Raw genomic sequence first — 23,953 nt, 5'->3', positions numbered from 1 at the left:
AACATATAAGTTTGTTTATGTAAAAATAAAGATTTAATTTATCCGTTTGCAATAGCTCAGAGCGAAATACAATGTTTATTGTCTGCAAAATAATCAAGATATCACATGTTTCTTGTACGGGGAGGCTGACATCGGGGACCCATGAGCCAGCAGCGTCGTCAACGTTTTAAAGGCGGCAGGGGATGGAAAGAAAAAATAAACTAAAAATCTGTTAGTAAAAAATACAAGAAAAGAAACATTTTCGTTCTGAGAGGATGACATGCGGGACCCATGAGGCAGCAGCATCCTCAGCGTTTATTGTTCATAGAGGTTGACATGTGGGACCCGTGAGCCAGCAGCGCCCTGAACGTTTTAAAGGCTGCAGGAGATTGAAAGAAAAAATAAGCCAAAAATCGTTTGGTCAACAAAATCCAAGAAAAGAAACATTTACCTTTCTGAGAGGATGACATGCGAGACCCATGAGGCAGCAGCATCCTCAACGATTCCAAGGCGGCAGGGGATCAAAGGAAAAAAGGAAATATCCCGAAATTAATTAGGGTTCAAAATAAATCCATCAAAGGAAACTTTTATTGTTCACAGAGGATGACATGTGGGACCGACCTGCCAGCTGCGTCGTCATCGTTTCAAAGGGGGCAGGAGATCAAAAGAAAAAGGCAAATAGCCAGAAATTAGGGGTCAAAAAATAACTCCAAGAAAGGAAACTTTTATTGTTCGTAGAGGATGACATGCGGGACCCATGAGCCAGCAGCTTACTCAACGTTTCAAAGGCGGCATGAGATCGAAAGAAAAAGGCAAGTGACAAAATATCAGGAGCCAAAGATAATCCAAGAAAAAAACTTTATTGTACATAGAGGATGCCATGCGGGTCCCAATTAGCAGCAGCGGTCTCAACGTTTCAAATGCGGCTTGAGATCAAAAGAAAAAGAAAGTTGATTGTACATAGAGGATGACATGCGGGTCCCATGAGTCAGCAGCTTACTCAACGTTTCCAAGGCGGCAGGGGATCAAAAGAAAAAGGAAATAGCCAAAAATCAGAGGGTGAAAAAAAACCCAAGAAAATAAACTTTTATAGCACATAGAGGATGACATGCGGGTCCCATGAGCCAGCAGGTTCCTCAACGTTTCAAACGTGGCATGAGATCGAAAGAAAAAGGCAAGTGACCAAATATCAGGAGCCAAAAATAATTCAAGAAAAGAAACTTGAGTGTACATAGAGGATGACATGCGGGTCCCATTTAGCAGCAGCGGTATCACCGTTTGAGAGGCTGCACGGGATCGAAAGAAAAAGGCAAGTGACCAAATATCAGGAGCCAAAAATAATCCAAGAAAAGAAATTTTATTGTATATAGAGGATGACATGCGGGTCCCATGAGCCTGCAGGGTCCTCAACGTGGCATGAGATCGAAAGAAAAATGCAAGTGACCAAATATCAGGAGCGAAAAATAATTCAAGAAAAGAAACTTGATTGTACATAGAGGATGACATGCGGGTCCCATTTAGCAGCAGCGGTATCACCGTTTGAGAGGCTGCACGGGATCGAAAGAAAAAAGGCAAGTGACCAAATATGAGGTTCCAAAAAAAATCCAAGAAAAGAAAGTTTTATAGTACATAGAGGATGACATGCGGGTCCCATTTAGCAGCAGCGGTCTCACCGTTTGAGAGGCGGCAGGGGATCGAAAGAAAAAGGTAAGTGACCAAATATGAGGTGCCAAAAAAAATCCAAGAAAAGAAAGTTTTATAGTACATAGAGGATGACATACGGGTCCCATTTAGCAGCAGCGGTATCACCGTTTGAGAAGCGGCAGGGGATCGAAAGAAAAAGGCAAGTGACCAAATTTGAGGTGCCAAAAAAAACTCCAAGGAAAGAAAGTTGATTGCTCATAGAGGATGACATGCGGGTCCCAATTAGCAGCAGCGGTGTCAACGTTTCCAAGGCGGCAAGGGATCAAAAGAAAAAGGAAGTAGCCAGAAATCAGGGGGTCAAAAAAATCCAAGAATAGAAAGAATTTTGGTTCATAGAGGATGACATGCGGGACCTATGATCCTGCATTGTAAACGGCTCGATCGGAGAGCGTTGAACGAGATGGCGCGATCGAGAAAAAAAACAATGCCAGAGAGGCTGCCATCTGGGCCCTACATCCCTCGGCGGTGCGGATTTGCGTTGACTCGGCCGGCGAACCCGAGAATTCGAGATGCACCACGTCCCGGACCACCATACGCAACGTTTTGGCCGTTTTCGTCGGGCTAGGTGGCCTCAAAAACGAGAAAAAAAAACGTTTTGACATGCACAACGGACAGACCCAAAATCGTCGGCCATGGTACACCAGCAACCACGGCGCGACTTCAACTTCGTCGGCCATGGCAACTTTTCTTGTAGTGTTGACCGCCGAAGTCCTCTATCGACATATGGGAAGACGAGCGTTGAGGTCTAGGTGGGGGTAGAATACAACCTAAAAGGTTCTTTTGAATACGATCAATATGCTGTAGAAGTACAGATTGTACTTACGCTGACCAACGGGGGGTGAGATATCTCCAGCAGCGAATTTATACGCGTTAGATAACAGTTCGTTTAATTCTGTTTTCGCAAGTCTTGCCACTGAGTTAGCACTCAGTTCTCAGTTCAAATTGTACTTCACACATGGACAAACAAAATGAATGCACACGAAAGACACATAAAACACAACGCGGAAATTCCACCTTAGAACAGTCTCTTAGAAGATCAATCAGATACAGGGACACCAGCAAACACGAATAGGGTACAGCAGCGGATCTCATTAGCAGCTGAGCCACTAATATTCTGTCACATTCAGAAGCCGACGAATTTGGACTTCATTGCGCTCACCTCGTCCTCGCCCATGAGGAATGTCTTGGTTAGCACCTCCATGGGCATGGCCGGCTTGGTGGCGAAGAGCCCGAGCGTCGGCACTACCAGGCCCGGCGACTGGGCGTCGAACATGGCCATGAACACGGCGTCCCCCTTGCCGACGTTGAGCTGGTAGTGCTGCAGGCCGCGGGGCACCACGTAGAGCTCGTTCTGCCTCACCACCTTGGAGAAGAGCTGGTTGGTCGCCGTCGTGAAGCCGACCATGACCTCGCCCTTGAGCACCAGCACCAGCTCCGAACCTCGAGGGTGCGAGTGCGGCGGGTTGATGCCGCCCGGCGCGAGGTCGGTGCGCGTGATGGAGAGGCCCAGCGTGTTCAGGCCCGGGAAGGCGGACACGGTGGCGCGTGTGGAGTTGACGCCGAAGGGGTTGTCGGTGCTGGGGCCGGAGACCATGGCCGCGGAGAAGAAGTCGTCGTCCACCACGGTCGACGCTGGCTTGCAGGGGAACCCGTCGACCGCCGTCGCGGCCTTCAGGTCGGCCACGCAGAAGTCTTGGAGCGGCGGCGGGTCCGAGAGGACGCCCGGCGCCACTGCGAGAGCTACGGCGACCACCAGCAGCACCTGGAGCATACCGGAGCGAGACAATGCCATCGATCGATCAGGTATGACTGTCAATCGTAGCTTGCAATGTATTGATCGATCTTGGACTGGTGGTGATTGTGTGTCGCGGTTCGATCGCTCGCTATAAATAGAGACACCGGAGTTGATGCGGATGACAGATGATTGACTGATGATGTTGCAGGCGGTTTACAAGGTCTTAAAGCGCGTTCATGGCAGCTAGTGAGGAACCAATGACATCGCTCAGATGGGGCTTAATCTGTTGCTCGTCGTGGCCGTTTGTCGCTGTCGAGATTACGACAGCATTTGGCCTCGATCGGAAGGTATCAGTCAGATTTCCGGCAGCGACGGGTTCTTCTAGTGTTTGTGTGCGGTGCAGGCCCGAAATAGCTGGACACGCGCGCGCGCACGTACGCACCTAGCTGCGAAAATGCCAATTCAAGCTGCTGCAACGTAGTATACTGCTTCCATTTGTATAGCGCTCGTGCACACATAACTTCTTCGCGGTGATAAGCCATGTTTCTTTTTGAGGCAAATCAGTGGGTTTTCCCACTATGTATATTTATAATTTTTCAAAAGGTTTATATACATGAAAAGCAATTGCTAGAGATAAGCAATGGCTGGCTATCTAAAAGTCCATAGACCTAAAAAGAGAAGAAAGAAGAAATATCAAAGATTATCTAAATCTCTCTACCCAAGATTTGAGACCAGCATAAGACTTTCTGAAGAAGAGCAATCTCTTTCTTGAACTTTCTTCTACATCTGTAGAGATTAGGTGTAATGCCCTTGAAGATGAAATCATTTCTAGCCGTCCAGATAGCCCAAGCAGTTAGCATAATCAGTTCCATGAAAAATGACACTTTGAGAGAAAGTTTTAAACTTGTGATGATACTCTGAATATCCACTTGCTGAGGAGGTGTCCAATCTGGGCAAAGGTACTACCAACACATCTTAGCAAAAGGGCATTGAAAAATAGATGGTTTCTAGTTTCCAACTCATCTTGTCCAAGAGAGTGCAAGAATAATTGTCCATGAAAAAGTTCTTCCTTTCCATCATTGCTCTTTGTGTTGAGACGATTATGAATCAAAAGCCAAAAGAAAACTTTATGCTTCTGCTGATAGCATCCTTTTCCACATCCATTTCAGGGCTGGTATAGTGCCACCCAAATCCATGAGGGATTGATACACCTTAGATGCCTTAGTACTCACAGAATTCCCAAAAACTGTCCAAACATCAGGACCAACAGCCTGTTCAAGATTCAAAAGCATGGCCTAAAAAAGGTGGAATTGTGGCAGAGCTTCTTCAGAGAGAGGTAAATGAAATAGACCAGACACTTCTTGTGAAATAAGTGCCTGCCTAATAGAAATCTCCTTATCTTTGCAAAAGGAGTAAACATGTGGCTAGGTTTCCTTCAGAGGAGCAGCAACCCATCTATCCTGCCAAAGGAGAATATAACTCCCATGGATGAAATCACACACAAGCACATTTTTGAAGGCTAGGAGCATCTTTAAACAATCTCTCCACCAACAAGAGACTTCTCTTGTTCTAGCAGGATGTAGGGAGTTGGAATAATATAATTCCCATGCCATTTTAACCCAAGGTAGGTCATATTTGTTGTAGAATTTTTGCAGATGTTTCATAAGCAGGCAGTCATTCTAAACAGAAAGGTTAAGAACCCCCAACGCTCCTTGATCTTTTGGCCTGCAGACTAACTCACATGCAGCCAGAGGAGGTGACTTTTTCTGTAAATCTTTGCCCCTCCAGAGACAATGCCTTCTGTATTTATCAACCTCAGCTATCACCCATTGATGAATCTTGAGAGAGCAGAGATAGAACATGGGCATAGAGGAAAGAACTGAGTTAACTATCCTGAGTTTATTGCCACAATTTAAGTACAGTGCACAAGCTGGAAGCCTTCTCTTAATAGTTTGTACTAAAGGCAGGAAAACTTCTTTTCTAGGCTTAGTTGTGCTTAAAGGCAGACCCAAATAGGTGAAGGGTAAGCTCCCTTGTTGACAATGAAGTGCTGCAGTGAAAAGTGTGACCATATCCTCAACAACATTGATTGGGATCAGGCTGGATTTTGAGTAATTGACTCTTAGACCAGAAGCATCCCCAAAAACTTGAAGCAAGTACTGTAGATTCCTAAGTTGTTGCACATCTGGCTGAAGAATGACACGAGTGTCATCAGCATATTGTAGGATAGGAAAGGAAGGGGAGCACTGCAAAGCCAAAGGTCTGAGGAGAAGACTATCATTCATTATTGCTTCATTAACAAGAGACTGAAGAACATCAGCAGCCAGGACGAAAAGCAGAGGTGAAAGGGGATCGCCATGCCTTACCCCTCTCTTACAATGGAAAAGGATCCATGAATGCCATTTAGGAGGACAGAGGAAGTTGTTGAATCAAGGATCTGTTTAATCCAGGAGCACCAAATTGATCCAAAACCCTTAGCCTCCAGTACTGCCAACATGAAGGAGTGATCCACTTTATCAAATGCCTTTTCAAAGTCAAGTTTGAGAGCCACAACCTCCTTTCTGGATTTATGACAGTGATGCAGGTACTCATAAGCCCAAGCTAGGCAGTCCTATATAGTTCTAGACTTGATAAATCCATACTGATTTTCATGAAATGATGCTCTGGATGATAGTTTGGAGCCTATTAGCTAGAAACTTGGTGATGAGCTTTAGAGTACAGTTCAACAAAGAAATTGGTCTGAAGTCATGCACAGTCTCAGCATTATCTTTCTTTTGCACAAGAGTAATGTAACAACTATTTATACTCTGGAGACAGAGATTGCCTTGATGGAATTGATCACAAAGATCATAGAAATCTTTCTTGATGATAGGCCAACATTTTCTAAGGAATTCAGCATTGAATCCATCATGCCCTAGAGATTTTGTTTTTGGGAAATCCTTAATTACTGCATCAATTTCATCATGAGTGAAAGGGGCTTCTAAAAAAGCAAGATCAATGTCATTATTCAACAAATTTGCAAAGGGAGTGATAGAGGCAGTTCTCTCAGTCTGTCCCAGTATATCCTTATAAGCTCAAAGAAGCAATGTGGCCATAGCATTATGGTCACTTACAGGAGCACCAATGGTGTTAGTGATAGTAGCTATATGGTTCTTTCTTTTGTGATTGGAGGCCATAGGATGAAAGAACCTGGAATTTTCATCCCCCAAAGTCACCCATTTAAATCCCCCCCTATGTTTCCAGTAAGCCAACTGCAATTGCAAAAGGGTGGCCAAGTACTTTTTCATGGCAGCTCGAAAAGAACTCTCCATAGCATAGAGGTCTCTACAATTTTCAATGGCATCCATGAGGGAAATGAGTGAATTCAAATCAGCTATATCTTCCTTGATGGATGTTAACTTTCTGGCCCATGTCTTAAGATCTTTGCACAAAACCTTAAACTTGGCAGTGATTCCCTTAGCGGCATATGCACAATGAATAGACTGAGTCAAAGCTACGTAAACTAATGGCAAAAACCCTTCCATATTGACCCAATTATTTAAAAATTAAAGACAACAGACTTGAGGATGACAGTTGATGACCCACAAGTATAGGGGATCGCAACCGTCTTCGAGGGAAGTAAAACCCAATTTATTGATTCGACACAAGGGGAGCCAAAGAATATTTGTAAGCCTTAACAGCGGAGTTGTCAATTCAGCTGCACCTGGAAACATACTTGCTCGCAAGAGTTTATCAGTAGCAACAGTTTTACAGCAGTAGCAGTAGTGAAATATCAGCAGCAGTGTAACAAAGACAGCAGTAGTGATTATAGTAAACAGCAGGATTAAAATACTGTAGGCACAGGGATGGATGAACGGGCGTTGCATGGATGAGAGAAATCATATAACAATCAAGGTAGGGCATTTGCAGATAGTAATAAAACAGTATCCAAGTACTAAACAATCCATAGGCATGTGTTCCATATTTAGTCGTACGTGCTCGCAATGAGAAACTTGCACAACATCTTTTGTCCTACCAGACGGTGGCAGCCGGGCCTCTAGGGAATCTACTGGAAATTAAGGTACTCCTTTTAATAGAGCACCGGAGCAAAGCATTAACACTCCGTGAACACATGTGATCCTCATATCACCGCCTTCCCCTCCGGTTGTCCCAATTTCTGTCACTTTGGGGCCTCGGGTTCCGGACAGCAATACGTGTATACAACTTGCAGGTAAGATCATAAAGCAATGAATATCATCATGAATTGATAACATGTTCAGATCTGAGATCATGGCACTCGGGCCCTAGTGACAAGCATTAAGCATAAAAAGTTGCAACAATATCATAAAAGTACCAATTACGGACACTAGGCACTATTCCCTAACAATCTTATGCTATTACATGACCAATCTCATCCAATCCCTACCATCCCCTTCAGCCTACAACGGGGGAATTACTCACACATGGATGGGGGAAACATGGCTGGTCGATGGAGAGGCGTCGGTGGTGATGGTGGCGATGATCTCCTCCAATTCCCCGTCCCGGCGGAGTGCCAGAACGGAGTTTCTGGTCCCGAGATGGAGTTTCGCGATGGCGGCGGTGTTCTGGATGTCTTCTGGCGATTTCGTCTAACCCCCGTGCGTTTTTAGGTCGAAGCCCTTAAGTAGTCGAAAGGGGGGCGTCAGAGGCTGGCCGAGGCGCCGCCACCATAGGCCGGCGCGGCCCAGGGGGCCTGCCGCGCCGCCTGTTGGGGTGGGCGCCTCGTGGCCCCCCTCCTTCTGGTCTTCTGGCTCCGTCCCTCTTCTATGAAAATAGGCCCACTGGAATTAATCCCGGGGATTTTCCTGAAAGTTGAGTTTCTGCACAAAAACGAGACACCAGAGCAATTCTGCTGAAAACAGCGTTAGTCCGTGTTAGTTGTATCCAAAATACACAAATTAGAGGCAAAACAATAGCAAAAGTGTTCGTGAAAGTAGATACGTTTTGGACGTATCAACTCCCCCAAGCTTAGCTTATTGCTTGTCCTCAAGCAATTCAGTTAACAACTGAGTGCGATAAAAGAACTTTCACGAACACATTTGTTCATATGATGTAAATATTCTCATGATATGGACAAGTACTTAGGCAATTCATAATAAGACACATGCAAATAAAGTCATATAATAGCTATGTCAATCATGGAAAAGGTACCAACAAATTAATAATAAGCATCATGAATCATGTCTATCAGCAAGATTGCAATGTTCATAAAAGGATATGATAAAGTGGTATCTCGCTTGCCCGTATTTGTTCAGCAAAACATAAATGCTCGGGCACCTTTGATGTTCATGGAAAGAATGGAAATAGAGATTATCAAAGATAAAAGCATCAAAGTTATACCACAGTTAATCACATTTTGGGACAAGCATATTACACTAAGAATGACAGTTGTGCTCTCAAGAAAGTGCTCAAAGAAAGGATGGTGACTCAATGTAAAAGTAGAAGATTGACCCTTCGCAGAGGGAAGCAGGGATTAACATGCGCTAGAGCTTTTCATTTTTAAAACAGGAGTAAAATTATTTTGAGATGTGTTTGTTGTTGTCAATGAATGGTAGTGGGCACTCCAACTACCTCGTCAACCAGACTTTCAAGAGCGGCTCCCATGAAGGACGTTATCTCTACCAGCAAGGTAAATCATCCCTCTTCTCTGTTGTTTACACACGTACTTTAGTTTCATTATGGATGAAACTCCCCCAACCTTTGCTTACGCAAGCCATGGCTAACCGAATCATCAGGTGCCTTCCAACATTCACATACCATGGAGGAGTGTCTATTTGCAAATTAAGTTGCTTACTGATAAATCAGGGCAAAACATGTGAAGAGAATTATTGATGAAAGTTAATTAATTGGGGCTGGGAACCCCGTTGCCAGCTCTTTTTGCAAAATTATTGGATAAGCGGATGTGCCGCTAGTCCATTGATGAAAGTCTGTCAGGAGTAAATGACAAGGTTGAAAGATAAACACCACATACTTCCTCATGAGCTATAAAACATCGACACAAATTGAGAAGCATTTTGAAGGTTTAAAGGTAGCACATGAGAATTTACTTGGAATGGTTTGAAATGCCATGCATAGGTATTTATGGTGGACACTCTGGAATAACTTGGTTTTCAGGGGTTTGGAAGCACGAGCAGCGTTCCCGCTCAGTACAAGTGAAGGCTAGCAATAGACTGGGAAGCGACAATCAAGAGAGCAGTAACTGTCATAATCATGCTTGCGATAAAATAAATTAACGGAGGCATAAAAGTGATACAAGAACTCTGAGGTAAAGTAAATCATCGAGGCTTAATTGAATTTTGTTCATTCATATGCATGCGTGAGCATGTGCCAAGTCGATTCAAGTGAATTATTCAGAGGAGGATACCACAATGTCATACCTATTTATGAATAAAACAATGCAAGCAAATATTTATGACATGCTACTCGTATTAATAAATTGGAGCTAAACATGAGAGATCATGAACTACTAGACTTTCTTAAATGACATATACCACACATGAACCAACTAAGCATGCTCACATGGATGAGTATATGTAAAAAAATGAAAACAGATAGAGTTCATACCAGCCTCTCACCACAGTCGAATTGTCGTAGATCGTCATTATTGCCTTTCACTTGTGTAGCTTGAATAATATGGAATGAAAACCAAGCTCCAGCCACCGAAGACCGCTGAACTACATAATGAACTTTACAAAACCAAAGAAGAACAACAAATATTTTTGGTGTTTTCGAATAGGATACAAGAACAAAAGGAAACAAGCAAACAAAGCAAAATCTTTTTGGATTTTCTTATAGCAAACCAACGATAGCAAATAAAGCAAAATAGGAGCAAGAAACCAAAATAAACAAATGGTAAAGAGAAACAAAAGAAATATTTTTGGTCTTTTTGTGTTTTAGGAAAGAAAAAAAGAAAAAGGAAGAAAATGAAAACTAAAAGAGTCACATAAACACAAAGCAGCAGAAATTCGTCAAACTTGACAGCAGTACAGTAATCGATTTTTACGAAAATCTTCCGCTGCTCAGATCGAAAAGTGCTCAACTAATGAAAGTTAGATAATAACCTGGGAACATGCACAAAAATTGGCTTCGCAAAATAATGTTCTGGCTGTTTTTGAGAATTTTTTTGGTATCAGTCCAGAATCTGTTTTCAAACAGCACTTCCCCAAATATCATCTCCCTCTTATTAGAAACCACTTTTAAGAAGCTAAACAAGTATGTACAAGTATCCAGCAATTATAACATGCAATGAATGAGTGATGCCAGTATACCTCCCCCAAGCTTAGGCTTTTGGCCTAAGTGGAGATCAACCCCAGCGAGGGTCAGGGTTCCACGCCGGTGGATCATACATGGTGTGGTCATAATAAGATCCCTGTGCAGAAGAAAAGGGTGAAGGCTCCACATGCCCGAAGTGCTGATGCGAAGAGCTCGCTGCATCGGATGACAAGTCGAGGTGTTCCTCGGCCTCCTCTGTGCCGTCCCCTGCATGATGGTCATCCCCCTCTATGTATGCATTCAGTTCATCTTCCGTGACTGACCAATTTTTCCTGGAATCAAGGTTAAACAAAATAGGTGCCGGCAATCCTACTAGCCTTTCAGTTTTCTTAGTTGTTCTCCAATTTTTCTTGTAAAATGTTATCTTGTAAGACAGGTTACTCAAATTAGACAAATCAGAAACAAAGTCATGTTTAATTATGGAAACAATGTCAAGTTTCTCTATGGAGAGCTGAACATCAAGATGGTGAGGTTCTACACCATGCATAGCTAATAAACGAGAGGCGATGAGACCTCCACAAATTCCTCCCTTCTCACCGTTAGTAGCAAGTCTATAGGCTATCAAAGCACCCAAATTATAAGTCCTATCACATTGCAATGCAGCAGCTAGGAAAGCCAAATCCTGGATAGATAACTTATTTGCATTCTTTCTAGCAAAAAACGCACTTGGTGATGAAATAAGCAAAGTAGCGAATAGCTGGGAGTTGAATACTACTGATTTTACCACTCTCATCTGAGAAGCTTCTCCCTTGACAAATCATCTTGTATAGACTCAAGAGCTCCTGCGGCAGTCCCCTAACCTTCTCGCATGATCCCCATTGTGGCACTCTAATTGCTGCACAAAAATCATTAAAGGGCAAGTTGATAGTTTTATTATAAATTTTGTATCGAACCATGGGGTTAGGTTGGGACCAATTGAATTCAAAATCCTGCACCACTGACATGGTTAGTTTTGCATATTGGTAGGGTTCACCAACAACAAAACTTTCCAACCCCGCATTGGAAATCCGATTTTGAACATCTCGCAAGATTCCTGCACTCCTCATAAAATCAGCGCATGGGTAGTAAGAGGGGTATACTCCCTCTTCGCGGTGAACTCTCATAACTTCTTGCACCTCCAGTTCTTGTTGGTTCAGTTGGTGCCTATTCCACTCCATTTTCTGAATTTTTTCAACAAACATTATAAAAGTTGATTTGGAGACATATAATTGAGGGAAACTACTATAGGAACTTGGTAGAGTACTAAATATGCATCAAAACTAATTTTTACAACTTAGAACAAGCATGCAAGCTCACTAAACATGTTACCTACAGCAGCAAAATATTCAAGATATACTCAACCAAAAAAATTCTATTTGGATAATCGGAGGAGTCACATACCGGAGAGCAAATGTGCCAAATTTCAGACAGAAATCTGGGCTGAGCAAAGAGATCGAAGAATCCTGAGCTCTTGAGCAAAAACGCGAGTGAGAGAAAGTTGGTACGAGTTTTTTCGGGAGAGAGAGTGAGATGGGAGGAAGAGATGACTTAGTGGGGCAAGGAGGGGCCCACACCACAGGGTGGCGCGCCCCCCTCCTTGGCCGCGCCGGCACATGGGGGGCAGCCCTGGGGTGCCCCACTGGTCAGCCCCAGGTGCTCCCAGGTAGCTCTTCGAAAAATAAGACCAACGGTATAATTTTTGTAAATTTTTGAAAACTTTGAAAAATGCACATTTCTGGGTGTTAAAATTATTATTACAGGGCAGAAAAAGATTTTCAACCTCTAAACAACTAAGCATCTTGCATAACAAGTAGTGCTACAGCAAGTAGAACAAGTGGAGGAAGAAAGAAATGTTGTTTAGTTCCTCTATGCATATAAAATGTACTTGTTAACAAGGTTGATCAAGTCTTGCCACCAAATAAATTTTACATAGCATAAGAAGAAATAAACCTCAAATCAATCATGTTACCTTGTATTGTATTGATATGGATCCAATCATAACATTTTGATATCCTTTTTTAGGCTCATATATAGGACAATCAATAACTCCCACTTTGATAGTTCTCACATTAGAAATTGTGTTAACTCCACATACTTTATCAATCCTCTTGGGAAAATAAACAGTATGCTCGTTATCATCAACATTGAAAGTAACTTTTCCTTTATTGCAATCAAAAACAGCCCCTGCAGTGTTAAGAAAAGGTGTCCCAAGAATAACAGACATATTATCATCTTCAGGCATTTCCAACACAACAAAATCAGTTAATATTAAGCAATTATTAGTAACTTGAATAGGAACATCCTCACATATACCAACAGGAATAGCAGTAGATTTATCAGCCATTTGCAAAGATATATCAGTTGGTATCAACTTATCTAAATAAAGTCTCTTGTAAAGAAAAAGGCATAAAACTAACACCTGCTCCCAAATCACATAGAGCAGTTCTAACATAATTATTCTTGATGGAACAAGGAATAGTCGGTATACCTGGGTCGCCCAGCTTCTTGGGAACTTTGCCATTGAAAGAGTAATTAGCAAGCATAGTGGAAATCTCCTCATTAGGAATTTTCCTTTTGTTAGAGACAATATCTTTCATATACTTTGAATAAGGAGGCAATTTAATAGCATCGGTCAAAGGGATTTGCAAGAACAAAGGTTTCATCCAATCACAAAATTTATTATAATGTTCTTCTTCCTTTGATTTTAGTTTGTTAGCAGGAAAAGGCATTTGCTTTTGAACCCAAGGTTCCCTTTCTTTACCATGTTTCTTAGCAATAAAATCTTCTTTAGTATACTTTTTATTTTTAGCATGCTTTTCAGGTTCATCTTCAACCTCTTCTTTATCATAAGCATCATTCTTATCATTATCTTTATCATGTTCATTACCACTTTCGGGCCCAAAGATCGAGAAATAGAAATACTATTAGGATCATTAACAGGTTCAGAGGATTCTACAACAGTTTTATGTTTCTTCTTCTTTTTCTTAGAAGGAGCACTAGGTTCAGTTCGTTGAGAATCTTGTTCAACTCTTTTGGGATGCCCCTCAGGATATAGAGGATCCTGAGTAGAAACACCGCCTCTAGTTGTTACTTCATAAGCATGTTTTTCTTTAGAACTATTTATTAACAAGTCATTTTGCACTTTAGTGAGTTGATCAATTTGAGTTTGAACCATATGAAAATGTTTAACAAGCATCTTAACATCATTGGAGGTTCTCTCCACAATATCATGCTATTTACTAATAGCTTGAGAATTTTCCATTAAATGATTCTCTACTCTCATATTAAAATTATCTTGCTTAACAGCATAATTATCAAACTCATCTAAGCATTGATCAGGAGGTTTCGAATAAGGAATATCTTCCCTACTAAAGCGTTGAAGAGAATGTACCTCAATCATGGATGAAGGGGGATTTATCTTGCATAAATCTTCTATGGGAGGTAAGTTCTTCACATCTTCAGATTTAATACCTTTCTCCTTAAGAGATTTCTTGGCTTCCCTCATATCTTCATCATTTAATTTAATCATACCCCTCTTATTCAATATTGGCGTCGGGGTTGGTTCAAGTGTAGTCCAATCATCATGATTTTGGCCTATTCTAGCCAATAATTCTTCAGCTTCGTCCGGAGTTCTTTTACTGAAAACATAACCAGCACAACTATCCAGGTATGCCCTAGACTCAATGGTTAGTCCACTATAAAATATATCAAGTAAATCATGCTTTTCCAAATCATGTCCAGGTCGAGCTCTGATAAGAGAACAAAATCTTGCCCAAGATTCAAGCAATTTCTCTCCATCTTCCTGGTCAAAACTATAAATTTTCTGCAAAGCAATATGTTGAGCACTAGCAGGAAAGTATTTCCGAAAGGAAACATCAAGCAAACCACTTGGACTATCAATAGAATCAGGAGGCAAACTATTATACCAAGTTTTAGCATCATCCTTTATTGAGAAAGGAAAAATTTTAGCAACAAAATAAGTACGCTTCTTGATATCATCAGAAAACAAGCTACTCAAAGTAGACAGCTCAATCATGTGTTCTACAGCACTTTCTTTTTCAGTACCACAAAAAGGTGTTTTCTCAACAATGGATATATGAGATAAATGAAGAGAAAAATCATAATCCTTATCCTTAATGTTTATAGTAGATGTGGCAAATTTAGGATCAGGAGACAATTTATATCTAACAGTATGTTGTGCAAGAAGCTTTTTTATTTTACTTGCATCAGTAGTATTGCATTTAACAATAAAATCATCATCAAGTTCCACATAATCTTCATCAAGATCATCACTAGAGTATTCAGACTCAGGTGAATTAACAGGTGTAACAATATTTTTATTAGGAGTTTCAGTATTTTCAATTTGTCTAGACCTAGCAATTGTAGCATCTAGAAAAAATCCTAACGAACCACTATCATCAAGCACAGCTGACAAGTGGGTGAGGAACAAAATCGACAAGACCAGCAGCGATCTGTTTACCTCGATCCATTGTGTTGATTGCAGTTGATGATGTCGAAGATCTTGAACGTGCCATCGAGATCAGATCCTTACGCCTCTAATTCCCACAGACGGCGCCAATTGACAAGGTATCAACTTGTCAATGCCTATGGATTGTAGGCTAGGGTTTAGTTAGAAGTAGAGGGCAAGTAGATCTCGAAGGTTTCAGCCGAAAAGTACTCGACGATTATGAAAATTAGGGTTTGCAGATAATGATTCGATGATCTCCTCGTCCCTCGACTCCCCCTTTATATAGGAGGTGGAGCCGAGGGATTCGTGTAGTACAAATTACAGAGTCCGGGACGGTTTCTAACTCATCCCGCCAGATTACAAAATAACACTTCCTATTACAACTCTATCTTTCCTTAAATACATCTTGGGCTCTCGAATCCTCTTATTCTTCGGGTAGTGGGCCTTCAGTAAACCCCGGGTACTATCTTCGGCAAGCCCATTTGGGATGCCTATGTCAACAGCAGAAGTATCATTAAAATTATAAGAAGAATTTTCAGATTCAGCAGAAGTACCAGCATGTGAAGCTTGAGGTGGTGAAACAAGTTGACTTATCACAGACGGTGAATCAAGAGCAGCAGAGGTACTCATAGTTGTACCTTTTCTTGTAGTGGATGGTAATATGGCGACTTTAGTATCGCGAGGTTTACCCATGATGGAGAATTTGCAGCGAACAATATCAATCCAAGTGAACTTGCAAATAAAGCTATACTCCCCGGCAACGGCGCCAGAAAATAGTCTTGATGACCCACAAGTTTAGGGGATCGCAACAGTCTTCGAGGGAAGTAAAACCCAATTTATTGATTCGACACAAGGGGAGCCAAAGAATATTTGTAAGCCTTAATAGTGGAGTTGTCAATTCAGCTGCACCTGGAAACAGACTTGCTCGCAAGAGTTTATCAGTAGCAACAGTTTTACAGCAGTAGCAGTAGTGAAATATCAGCAGCAGTGTAACAAAGACAGCAGTAGTGATTATAGTAAACAGCAGGATTAAAATACTGTAGGCACAGGGATGGATGAACGGGCGTTGCATGGATGAGAGAAATCATATAACAATCAAGGTAGGGCATTTGTAGATAGTAATAAAACAGTATCCAAGTACTAAACAATCCATAGGCATGTGTTCCATATTTAGTCGTACGTGCTCGCAATGAGAAACTTGCACAACATCTTTTGTCCTACCAGCCGGTGGCAGCCGGGCCTCTAGGGAATCTACTGGAAATTAAGGTACTCCTTTTAATAGAGCACCGGAGCAAAGCATTAACACTCCGTGAACACATGTGATCCTCATATCACCGCCTTCCCCTCCGGTTGTCCCAATTTCTGTCACTTTGGGGCCTCGGGTTCCGGACAGCAATACGTGTATACAACTTGCAGGTAAGATCATAAAGCAATGAATATCATCATGAATACATAACATGTTCAGATCTGAGATCATGGCACTCGGGCCCTAGTGACAAGCATTAAGCATAACAAGTTGCAACAATATCATAAAAGTACCAATTACGGACACTAGGCACTATTCCCTAACAATCTTATGCTATTACATGACCAATCTCATCCAATCCCTACCATCCCCTTCAGCCTACAGCGGGGGAATTACTCACACATGGATGGGGGAAACATGGCTGGTCGATGGAGAGGCGTCGGTGGTGATGGTGGCGATGATCTCCTCCAATTCCCCGTTCCGGCGGAGTGCCAGAACGTAGTTTCTGGTCCCGAGACGGAGTTTCGCGATGGCGGCGGTGTTCTGGATGTCTTCTGGCAATTTCGTCTAACCCCCGTGCGTTTTTAGGTCGAAGCCCTTAAGTAGTCGAAAGGGGGGCGTCAGAGGCTGGCCGAGGCGCCGCCACCATAGGCCGGCGCGACCCAGGGGGCCTGCCGCGCCGCCTGGTGGGGTGGGCGCCTCGTGGCCCCCCTCCTTCTGGTCTTCTGGCTCCGTCCCTCTTCTATGAAAATAGGCCCATTGGAATTAATCTCGGGGATTTTCCTGAAAGTTGAGTTTCTGCACAAAAATGAGAGACTAGAGCAATTCTGCTGAAAACAGCGTTAGTCCATGTTAGTTGTATCCAAAATACACAAATTAGGGGCAAAACAATAGCAAAAGTGTTCGGGAAAGTAGATACGTTTTGGACGTATCAACAGTTCCTATAGAAATAACACATGGTACATGGTCTGAGGTGGTCATAGCAAGTGGGGCAGCCATAGAATTTGGGAAATTTCTAGTCCAAGCAAGGAAAGAAAAAAACCAGTCCAATCTCTGAAGCAGAGGTAATTTTCATATTGCTCTAAGTATATTTTCTTCTTTAAGAGGGATACCAACCAATCCAAGATGGCTGATTGTCTCATTGAACAAAAGCATTTCATTGATATTGCCACCAGGTCGGTTACGATCTTGTGGTGATCTAATAAGATTAAAATCACCAACCATCATATAGTTTTCATCTGAAGAAATATGTATGTCATGCATCCACTGCAAGAAATGTAATTGTTCATTATCAGTATAAGGTGCATAAATATTGGTCAAAGTCCAATATGTGTCAGATTTTTTGGCATGAAACTCTACTGAGAGGGCATAATTATTTTGGATAACTTCAGCCCCAGAAAATACTTAACTATCCCAAACCGTTATGATCCCTCCTGAACGGCCAACAGAGGGAACAAATGCAAATGAGTCAAAGTTTCTAGGGCAGAATTGTCTGAGGAATGTGATATCAATATGTTCCCTTTTTTATTCCCGCAGATAGATAATATGACAACCACTCTCTCATATTTTATAAAAAATGAGTGTCCATTTAGCTGGGTCATTAAGACCCCTAATATTCCAGTTCAAAACTTTCCAGATGATCTTATGCATCAAAAACACACATAAATTTTGAGGCAAAATGTCAAACTCAAGCTGACAGGGAAAGCATAGACCATGAGCAACACATCCAACTTAAAATATCCATTACAGGAATATATATGAAAGTCCAAAATATAGCACCCTAAGATAAAGGCTAGCACTTGGCAGTGAAACTAAGAGATATTACAAGGCTTGCTAACATAGTAACTGCCCCTTATACAGGGCCAAAAGGCATCAACTAACTGAACTAGAAAGATGCATGCATCACTTCTTCTTGGATTTCTTGTTCTGGCTTGCATTGCTATCATTATTGGAAGGATTCCTCTGCCCAGCCTCAGTTGTCACAACTGGGGGCTCATCTTCCTCCTCATGTGCATCTGCAGTTTGTTGGATACTAACCTTATCACAAATATTCCTGACCACAGATTTCTCGACTGGTGGAGCAACAACAGCACATGCAAGACAAATTTTATCAAAACATGTCTTTGACCTAAAGCCTTTATTAAGGAGATTGAGCATGTCACTTCTCCTCACCTTAGAGCAAGCTAAGGGAATTTTACAACCGTTTCCCTTTAGATGCAGAGCAGTGGTTGAGGAGTGGGGTTGTCCTTTTTCCTGAATCCTTGGAGCTTGAGGGTTAAGAAAACCATGAGTAGCCTCCAGGGTAGCCACAGAAAGTGTACATACAGGTGGAACTTGAGAAGGACATTGTCTTGGCAGAGCAAAAGTTCTAGAAGCATCTGTAGAGGAGATATCCAATTCACTGATGATCTGCCAGATCCTAGAATGAAGTAAATTCTTTGCCTAGTCAAAATCCTCTGGAGTCAATATCTTAGCTGTAAAAAAATCAGCCCACTGAGCTGGGACAATAACTTTATTAACAATTGATCCACCAGGTTTGAAGTGGGAGGACCAAGCAGTACCTTCTCTGGAATAAAAGAAAGAAGCCTTATTTGGGCCATATCTTGGGGACAGAGATGCCACATGATCAACATGAGTGTTAGGGATGAGAGCCATGCAAAGATGCAGGTGCTGGTGCTGCTGGTGAGGTGTCCCATTCACTGAATCTCCATATTCATGTGCCAGCGTATTAGCAGAGCTGATGGTGATTGTGATATCACTGTGGATCTCTTCAGGCTGAACCATATCAACATCTTCAGGTTTCTACATAGGAGCATTAGGAGCAGTTAGAGCAAATATAACTTGGTTTTGAGGGTGATTATGGATGACAGGGAAGATAAAATCAGTCAACTCAAGGAAATCTTCCTCATTAAGCTATTGTGGATGTGCATTTAAGTCAATATCAATATTATGAGGCACATCATTTAGGTCAGCAGGCCCATCAAAACCATCTCTAGTGAAAGCAAGGTTTTGACCAGCTATGACAACACGATCAGCAGCCAAGTCCTGGGCCTGGTGTTTCCCATAAAGCCAAAGTGTCCAATCATGTGGAGCTTGTTGGACTGTGAACTCAACTGCAGCTTCCCCAGCATGTGCAAAAGGTACATGAGGAATTGGGTGTGGAGTAGATTCATCAGCAGGAGGGACATCTTCATCAGCTTGAAGCCCACCAAGCAACCTCTGGCTCAAAATAAAAATAGGAAGAGACCATGATTCAGCAGCCCATTCATTGCCAGCTGAGACAACACAAGAATGACGAATATGGTGCAAATCCACAACTCTGACTTTGACAATAAGAGCACCACATGTACTAACTTCTTTATCCCACGAAACAAGTGCACCAAAATCTTTAACTGCCCACTAATGTGTTCATCCACCCACATATCAGTTGGATAGGCTAACAGCATGAGCTAGCATCCACTATTATAAGTAAAGGCATGATGATTTAGACCCTTATTATGCTCTACAGAACTTCCTTGCCCTGGAACTGAAGGGGACTATTACTAACAAGCCAATCTCGATCAGAAGGGGAACTAACTCGGACATAAGTACAACCAATGGGGCAGCGATGCGTGATATAGAGCGAAAAGTGGAGCTCATCTTCAATCAGTGAATGCAAAAATAACCTGGTTGCCGCATGTAATAACCCAGAACATAGGAACAACAAAGGGTAGATTTAAAAAATGGGATGTGCATTCATCGCAAAAAGAGGGAAATTTTCGCGCCTTAATTATTGCATAAAAAACTAAGAGGGATCGAGGTTCTCTCTCATTGCAATTAGGGTTAGGCAATGTGAGTGTTAAGAATTTCGACATGATCTCTTTTGTAACTTGTTGATTTTGGGGATTATTTGAATTGACACAATTCATATTTGATTTAAAACAAAATAAGTAATAGATGGACAATATATAAATGAATTATGAATTCATAATTCAAATCACATCATATATACACACATAATTCAAATCACATTATATATATACACAAATAATTCATAAGTGAATGATAAATTTACAATAAGCTCTTAACCAAAAACTTGAGGTTTATTGATCATACACACACAATACATTGTCTTTACAATATTTATTATACAAGAATTGGATGGAATAATAAACAAAATAAAAGAAGATTACAAGAATTGGATTCTATACTAAAACCTAAACTAAGTGTCTTGGAAGGATTTGTCCTTGGATCATCTTGAGCTTGAAACCTGCAAAAATAGAAGTGGAACTAGACAGGGGGTAAAAAACAAGTGTCCAGGCCACTTGTCACTGTCCAAATCTGGCCAGAAGCAAGATAGACACCAGCAGACCAAAAATGGAGGTCATCATGAGCTCAAGTTTCACCAGCACACACAGCTGACCAGCTGTTGTGCATGCCCAACAGCAAACCAAACCATGGTAGTCACCAAGCTTGGCCAGGCTTGTGTGTCACAGCCAGAGAAGAACCAGTTGATGGTATAAAAGGGTAGAACCACCAGGAATAATTCACAAGTCGACCAGATAAGCATTCACCAAGCAGCCAGCAATGAACAATGCATAGTTCATCTTTGTTCTTGCTGAAGAATACCAAGAACCACCAGAGAAACCATCCATTCATCCAAAACCCACCAACCAAAACCAATCAGGGAGATGGGAACTTAAGCAAGATCACCAGGAGCTAGGAGGAGCAGGGTGATACGCGTACATCACGCGTCCGTTGGGAACCCCAAGAGGAAGGTGTGATGCGTACAGCGGCAAGTTTTCCCTCAGTAAGAAACCAAGGTTTATCGAACCAGTAGGAGCCAAGAAGCACGTTGAAGGTTGATGGCGGCGGAGTGTAGTGCGGCGCAACACCAGGGATTCCGGCGCCAACGTGGAACCTGCACAACACAACCAAATTACTTTGCCCCAACGTGACAGTGAGGTTGTCAATCTCACCGGCTTGCTGTAACAAAGGATTAGATGTATAGTGTGGATGATGATGTTTGCAGAGAACAGTAGAACGAGTATTGCAGTAGATTGTATTCGATGTAAAAGAATGGACCGGGGTCCACAGTTCACTAGTGGTGTCTCTCCCATAAGATAATTAGCATGTTGGGTGAACAAATTACAGTTGGGCAATTGACAAATAAAGAGGGAATGACCATGCACATACATGTTATGATGAGTAGTGTGAGATTTAATTGGGCATTACGACAAAGTACATAGACCGCTATCCAGCATGCATCTATGCCTAAAAAGTCCACCTTCAGGTTATCATCCGAACCCCCTCTAGTATTAAGTTGCAAACAACAGACAATTTGTTGGGGGGATGACCCCCGGTATGCCAAAGGCATGCCAAACCGGATGGTTTGAGTCATCAAGATACCGGTTTAATATTCTTACCGGAGAACAAAGATAAGAGTTTGGCTAAGTGAAGCTAAGCCGGTAACCCCAAGAGGGGTATACCGGAACCGGATAAAGAAGATACCGGAAAGAAGGGCCTGTCGGCAGGACTGGTCAAAGATTCTCTTCAGAGCTAGAAGACAAGGATGAGCTAAGTAAAGAGGCTTTAATCAGAGCCCTGGCGCCAAAGAGAGAGGTGACGCTGAAAGAAGCCGGAGGACGTCAGCGTCCCTGATTAAAGAAGACCCCGGCGTCATCTCTGATTAAAGTAGCTTTGTAAAGTAGTTTGTCCAGTCAAAGATGCCATTAGGGTTTCTTGTTCTGTAAGCCACCCTCTCCCCTATATAAGGAGAGGGGGCACTGCCTCATACGGGCGCGTGTTCACAGAGGAGATTAGACGATAGACCTTGTATCTAAGACCCTGTAACCATGTTGAGATCAATGAAGCTAGCGATCTAGTAAAGAGTTCTTCCTCTTGTCTCTCTTCTTGCATACCGGCCTTTGGCTGAGTTCTTGAGGAAAGCATCCGGAAGTTCATCCCATCTAGTCGCAAACCCTCCCCCGAATCCTCTAGCGCCCATTCGGCCCCAAGTTAAGCCATCCCATGGCATCTGCTCGTTCGCCACGACGACAGTTGGCGCCCACCGTGGGGCATGAAGTGGTGCTTGCTGGAGTTCATATTCGGGCGGGCATCCTCGACGTCGCCGGCCAGCGCACGGTCTCCGCGTTGGTGCAGCGCATCTACGCCATGGATTTCATCAACGACAACGCGGGCTGCTTCGCCAACGGCGGCATCTTCCCCAAGAATGGCCGCATCATCGAGTTCGGCAGCCACCGCATCTACTTCGGCACCGTCCCTGTGCGCTAGTGCCTCTCGCCGGTACTGGTGGCGCCGGATCCGCCAAGATGGCTACATGCTGGCCGCGCTCCAGGCAGCGTGGAGGTGATGATGGCAGGCGTGGTCGACGCCGGCAAAGAAGCTGCGGAAGAAGGCGCTGGGCGTGCGGTTTCGACCCGTGCGGCCAAGCCACCGCTGGAACGAGGCGCAGGCGCTGTGGGAGCATCATCCGCTCCACCGGAAACACCGCTCCAAGTGGCGATGAACGTCCTCGCCACCCCCATCGCGCAGAACATCGACCCGGCAGCGGCTCAGGCCGAGCTGGAGGCGCAGCGCCAGAAGATGCTTGAGAGCGGCAAGGACATCGCCCGGGCGCAGCGCGAGCTGAACCTAACCCTATGTGAGTACAACGCTGCCCATGGCTTTGCTTCTGTTAGCGCTCATGCTGATAGGATACCGGAAAACCGGCTTAAGGCTCGCAATCTAGATCAGGACCTGCGCAAAGAAATTGCTGCCGGCAAAAGCACATCTGCATCTGTGAGCATTGTAGAGAAACCTAAGTACAGTAGCCCGGATAAAACAATAAAAGCTGCCAAAGCTGCTGTAGCGCTGTGTGACTCGCTTTCCGGGGACGCTCTGGCAAAACAACAAGAGCATGTCTGGGAACTTCTTGAAACTATCGAGCAGCAAAATGCTGAACAACTGGATAGGCTAAACAAGGCTGTGGCTTCAAAATCCGCACGTTCGACAAGGAATGCTGGTAGCAAGTCCCATGGAAGGCTTCGTCCCCCCATCCGGACAGAAGAAGAGAAAAAGAGGTAAATGCGCAGCAGATGACTGTATATGATCCGGTTCTTGCCGGAAAGCAACAAGCCGGGCAATATGATGCCGGCAGAAAAGGCCAAGGGGCAAACAGAGGCTACGCCAAAGAGGGCTATGCCGGAAACAATCATGCCGGTAGACAAGAAACCGGGCAAAATTATCGAGCTGCAAGGGCGGCGTATGATGAGGAGGAAATAGATCCCCCAAGGTACCGGCAGGCAAGGGCCGCGGTACCGGAATGTTACGATGAGGCTGATTTCGCAAGACCGGCAGCATACCGGAACCCGTTGGGAGAACGCTTGGGAGAAAGATACCTACCGGAACGGGATGCGAGGCACCGTCTGGATAGAGTGTACTTTTCAGAAATGATCGAAGAAGAAGGTCCCCCAGGCCCAAAATGCTTTGGCCCAAGGATCATGAAAGAAAAACCACCAGTTCGCAACTTTATGTTGCCCCGTGACACAAAAACATATGATGGCACCACGAA

At 43.2% G+C, this 23,953-nt stretch overlaps 1 protein-coding gene across 1 annotated transcript; it reads right to left on the bottom strand.

The window, feature by feature from the left end:
• Nucleotides 1-2,792: 2,792 nt before the first annotated feature.
• On the bottom strand, nt 2,793-3,475 carry LOC127343527 (germin-like protein 1-2). Its single transcript, XM_051369651.2, has one exon. The coding sequence runs from the start codon at nt 3,473-3,475 to the stop codon at nt 2,807-2,809; it is 669 nt and encodes a 222-aa protein (XP_051225611.1). The 3' UTR covers nt 2,793-2,806.
• Between the last annotated feature and the right edge of the window lie 20,478 nt (nt 3,476-23,953).

Source organism: Lolium perenne, chromosome 3, assembly GCF_019359855.2.
Source record: "Lolium perenne isolate Kyuss_39 chromosome 3, Kyuss_2.0, whole genome shotgun sequence".
In the NCBI taxonomy this organism is placed as follows: domain Eukaryota; kingdom Viridiplantae; phylum Streptophyta; class Magnoliopsida; order Poales; family Poaceae; genus Lolium; species Lolium perenne.
Note: the sequence above shows the minus strand (reverse complement) of the source record. Positions and strands in the feature narration are given on the sequence as shown.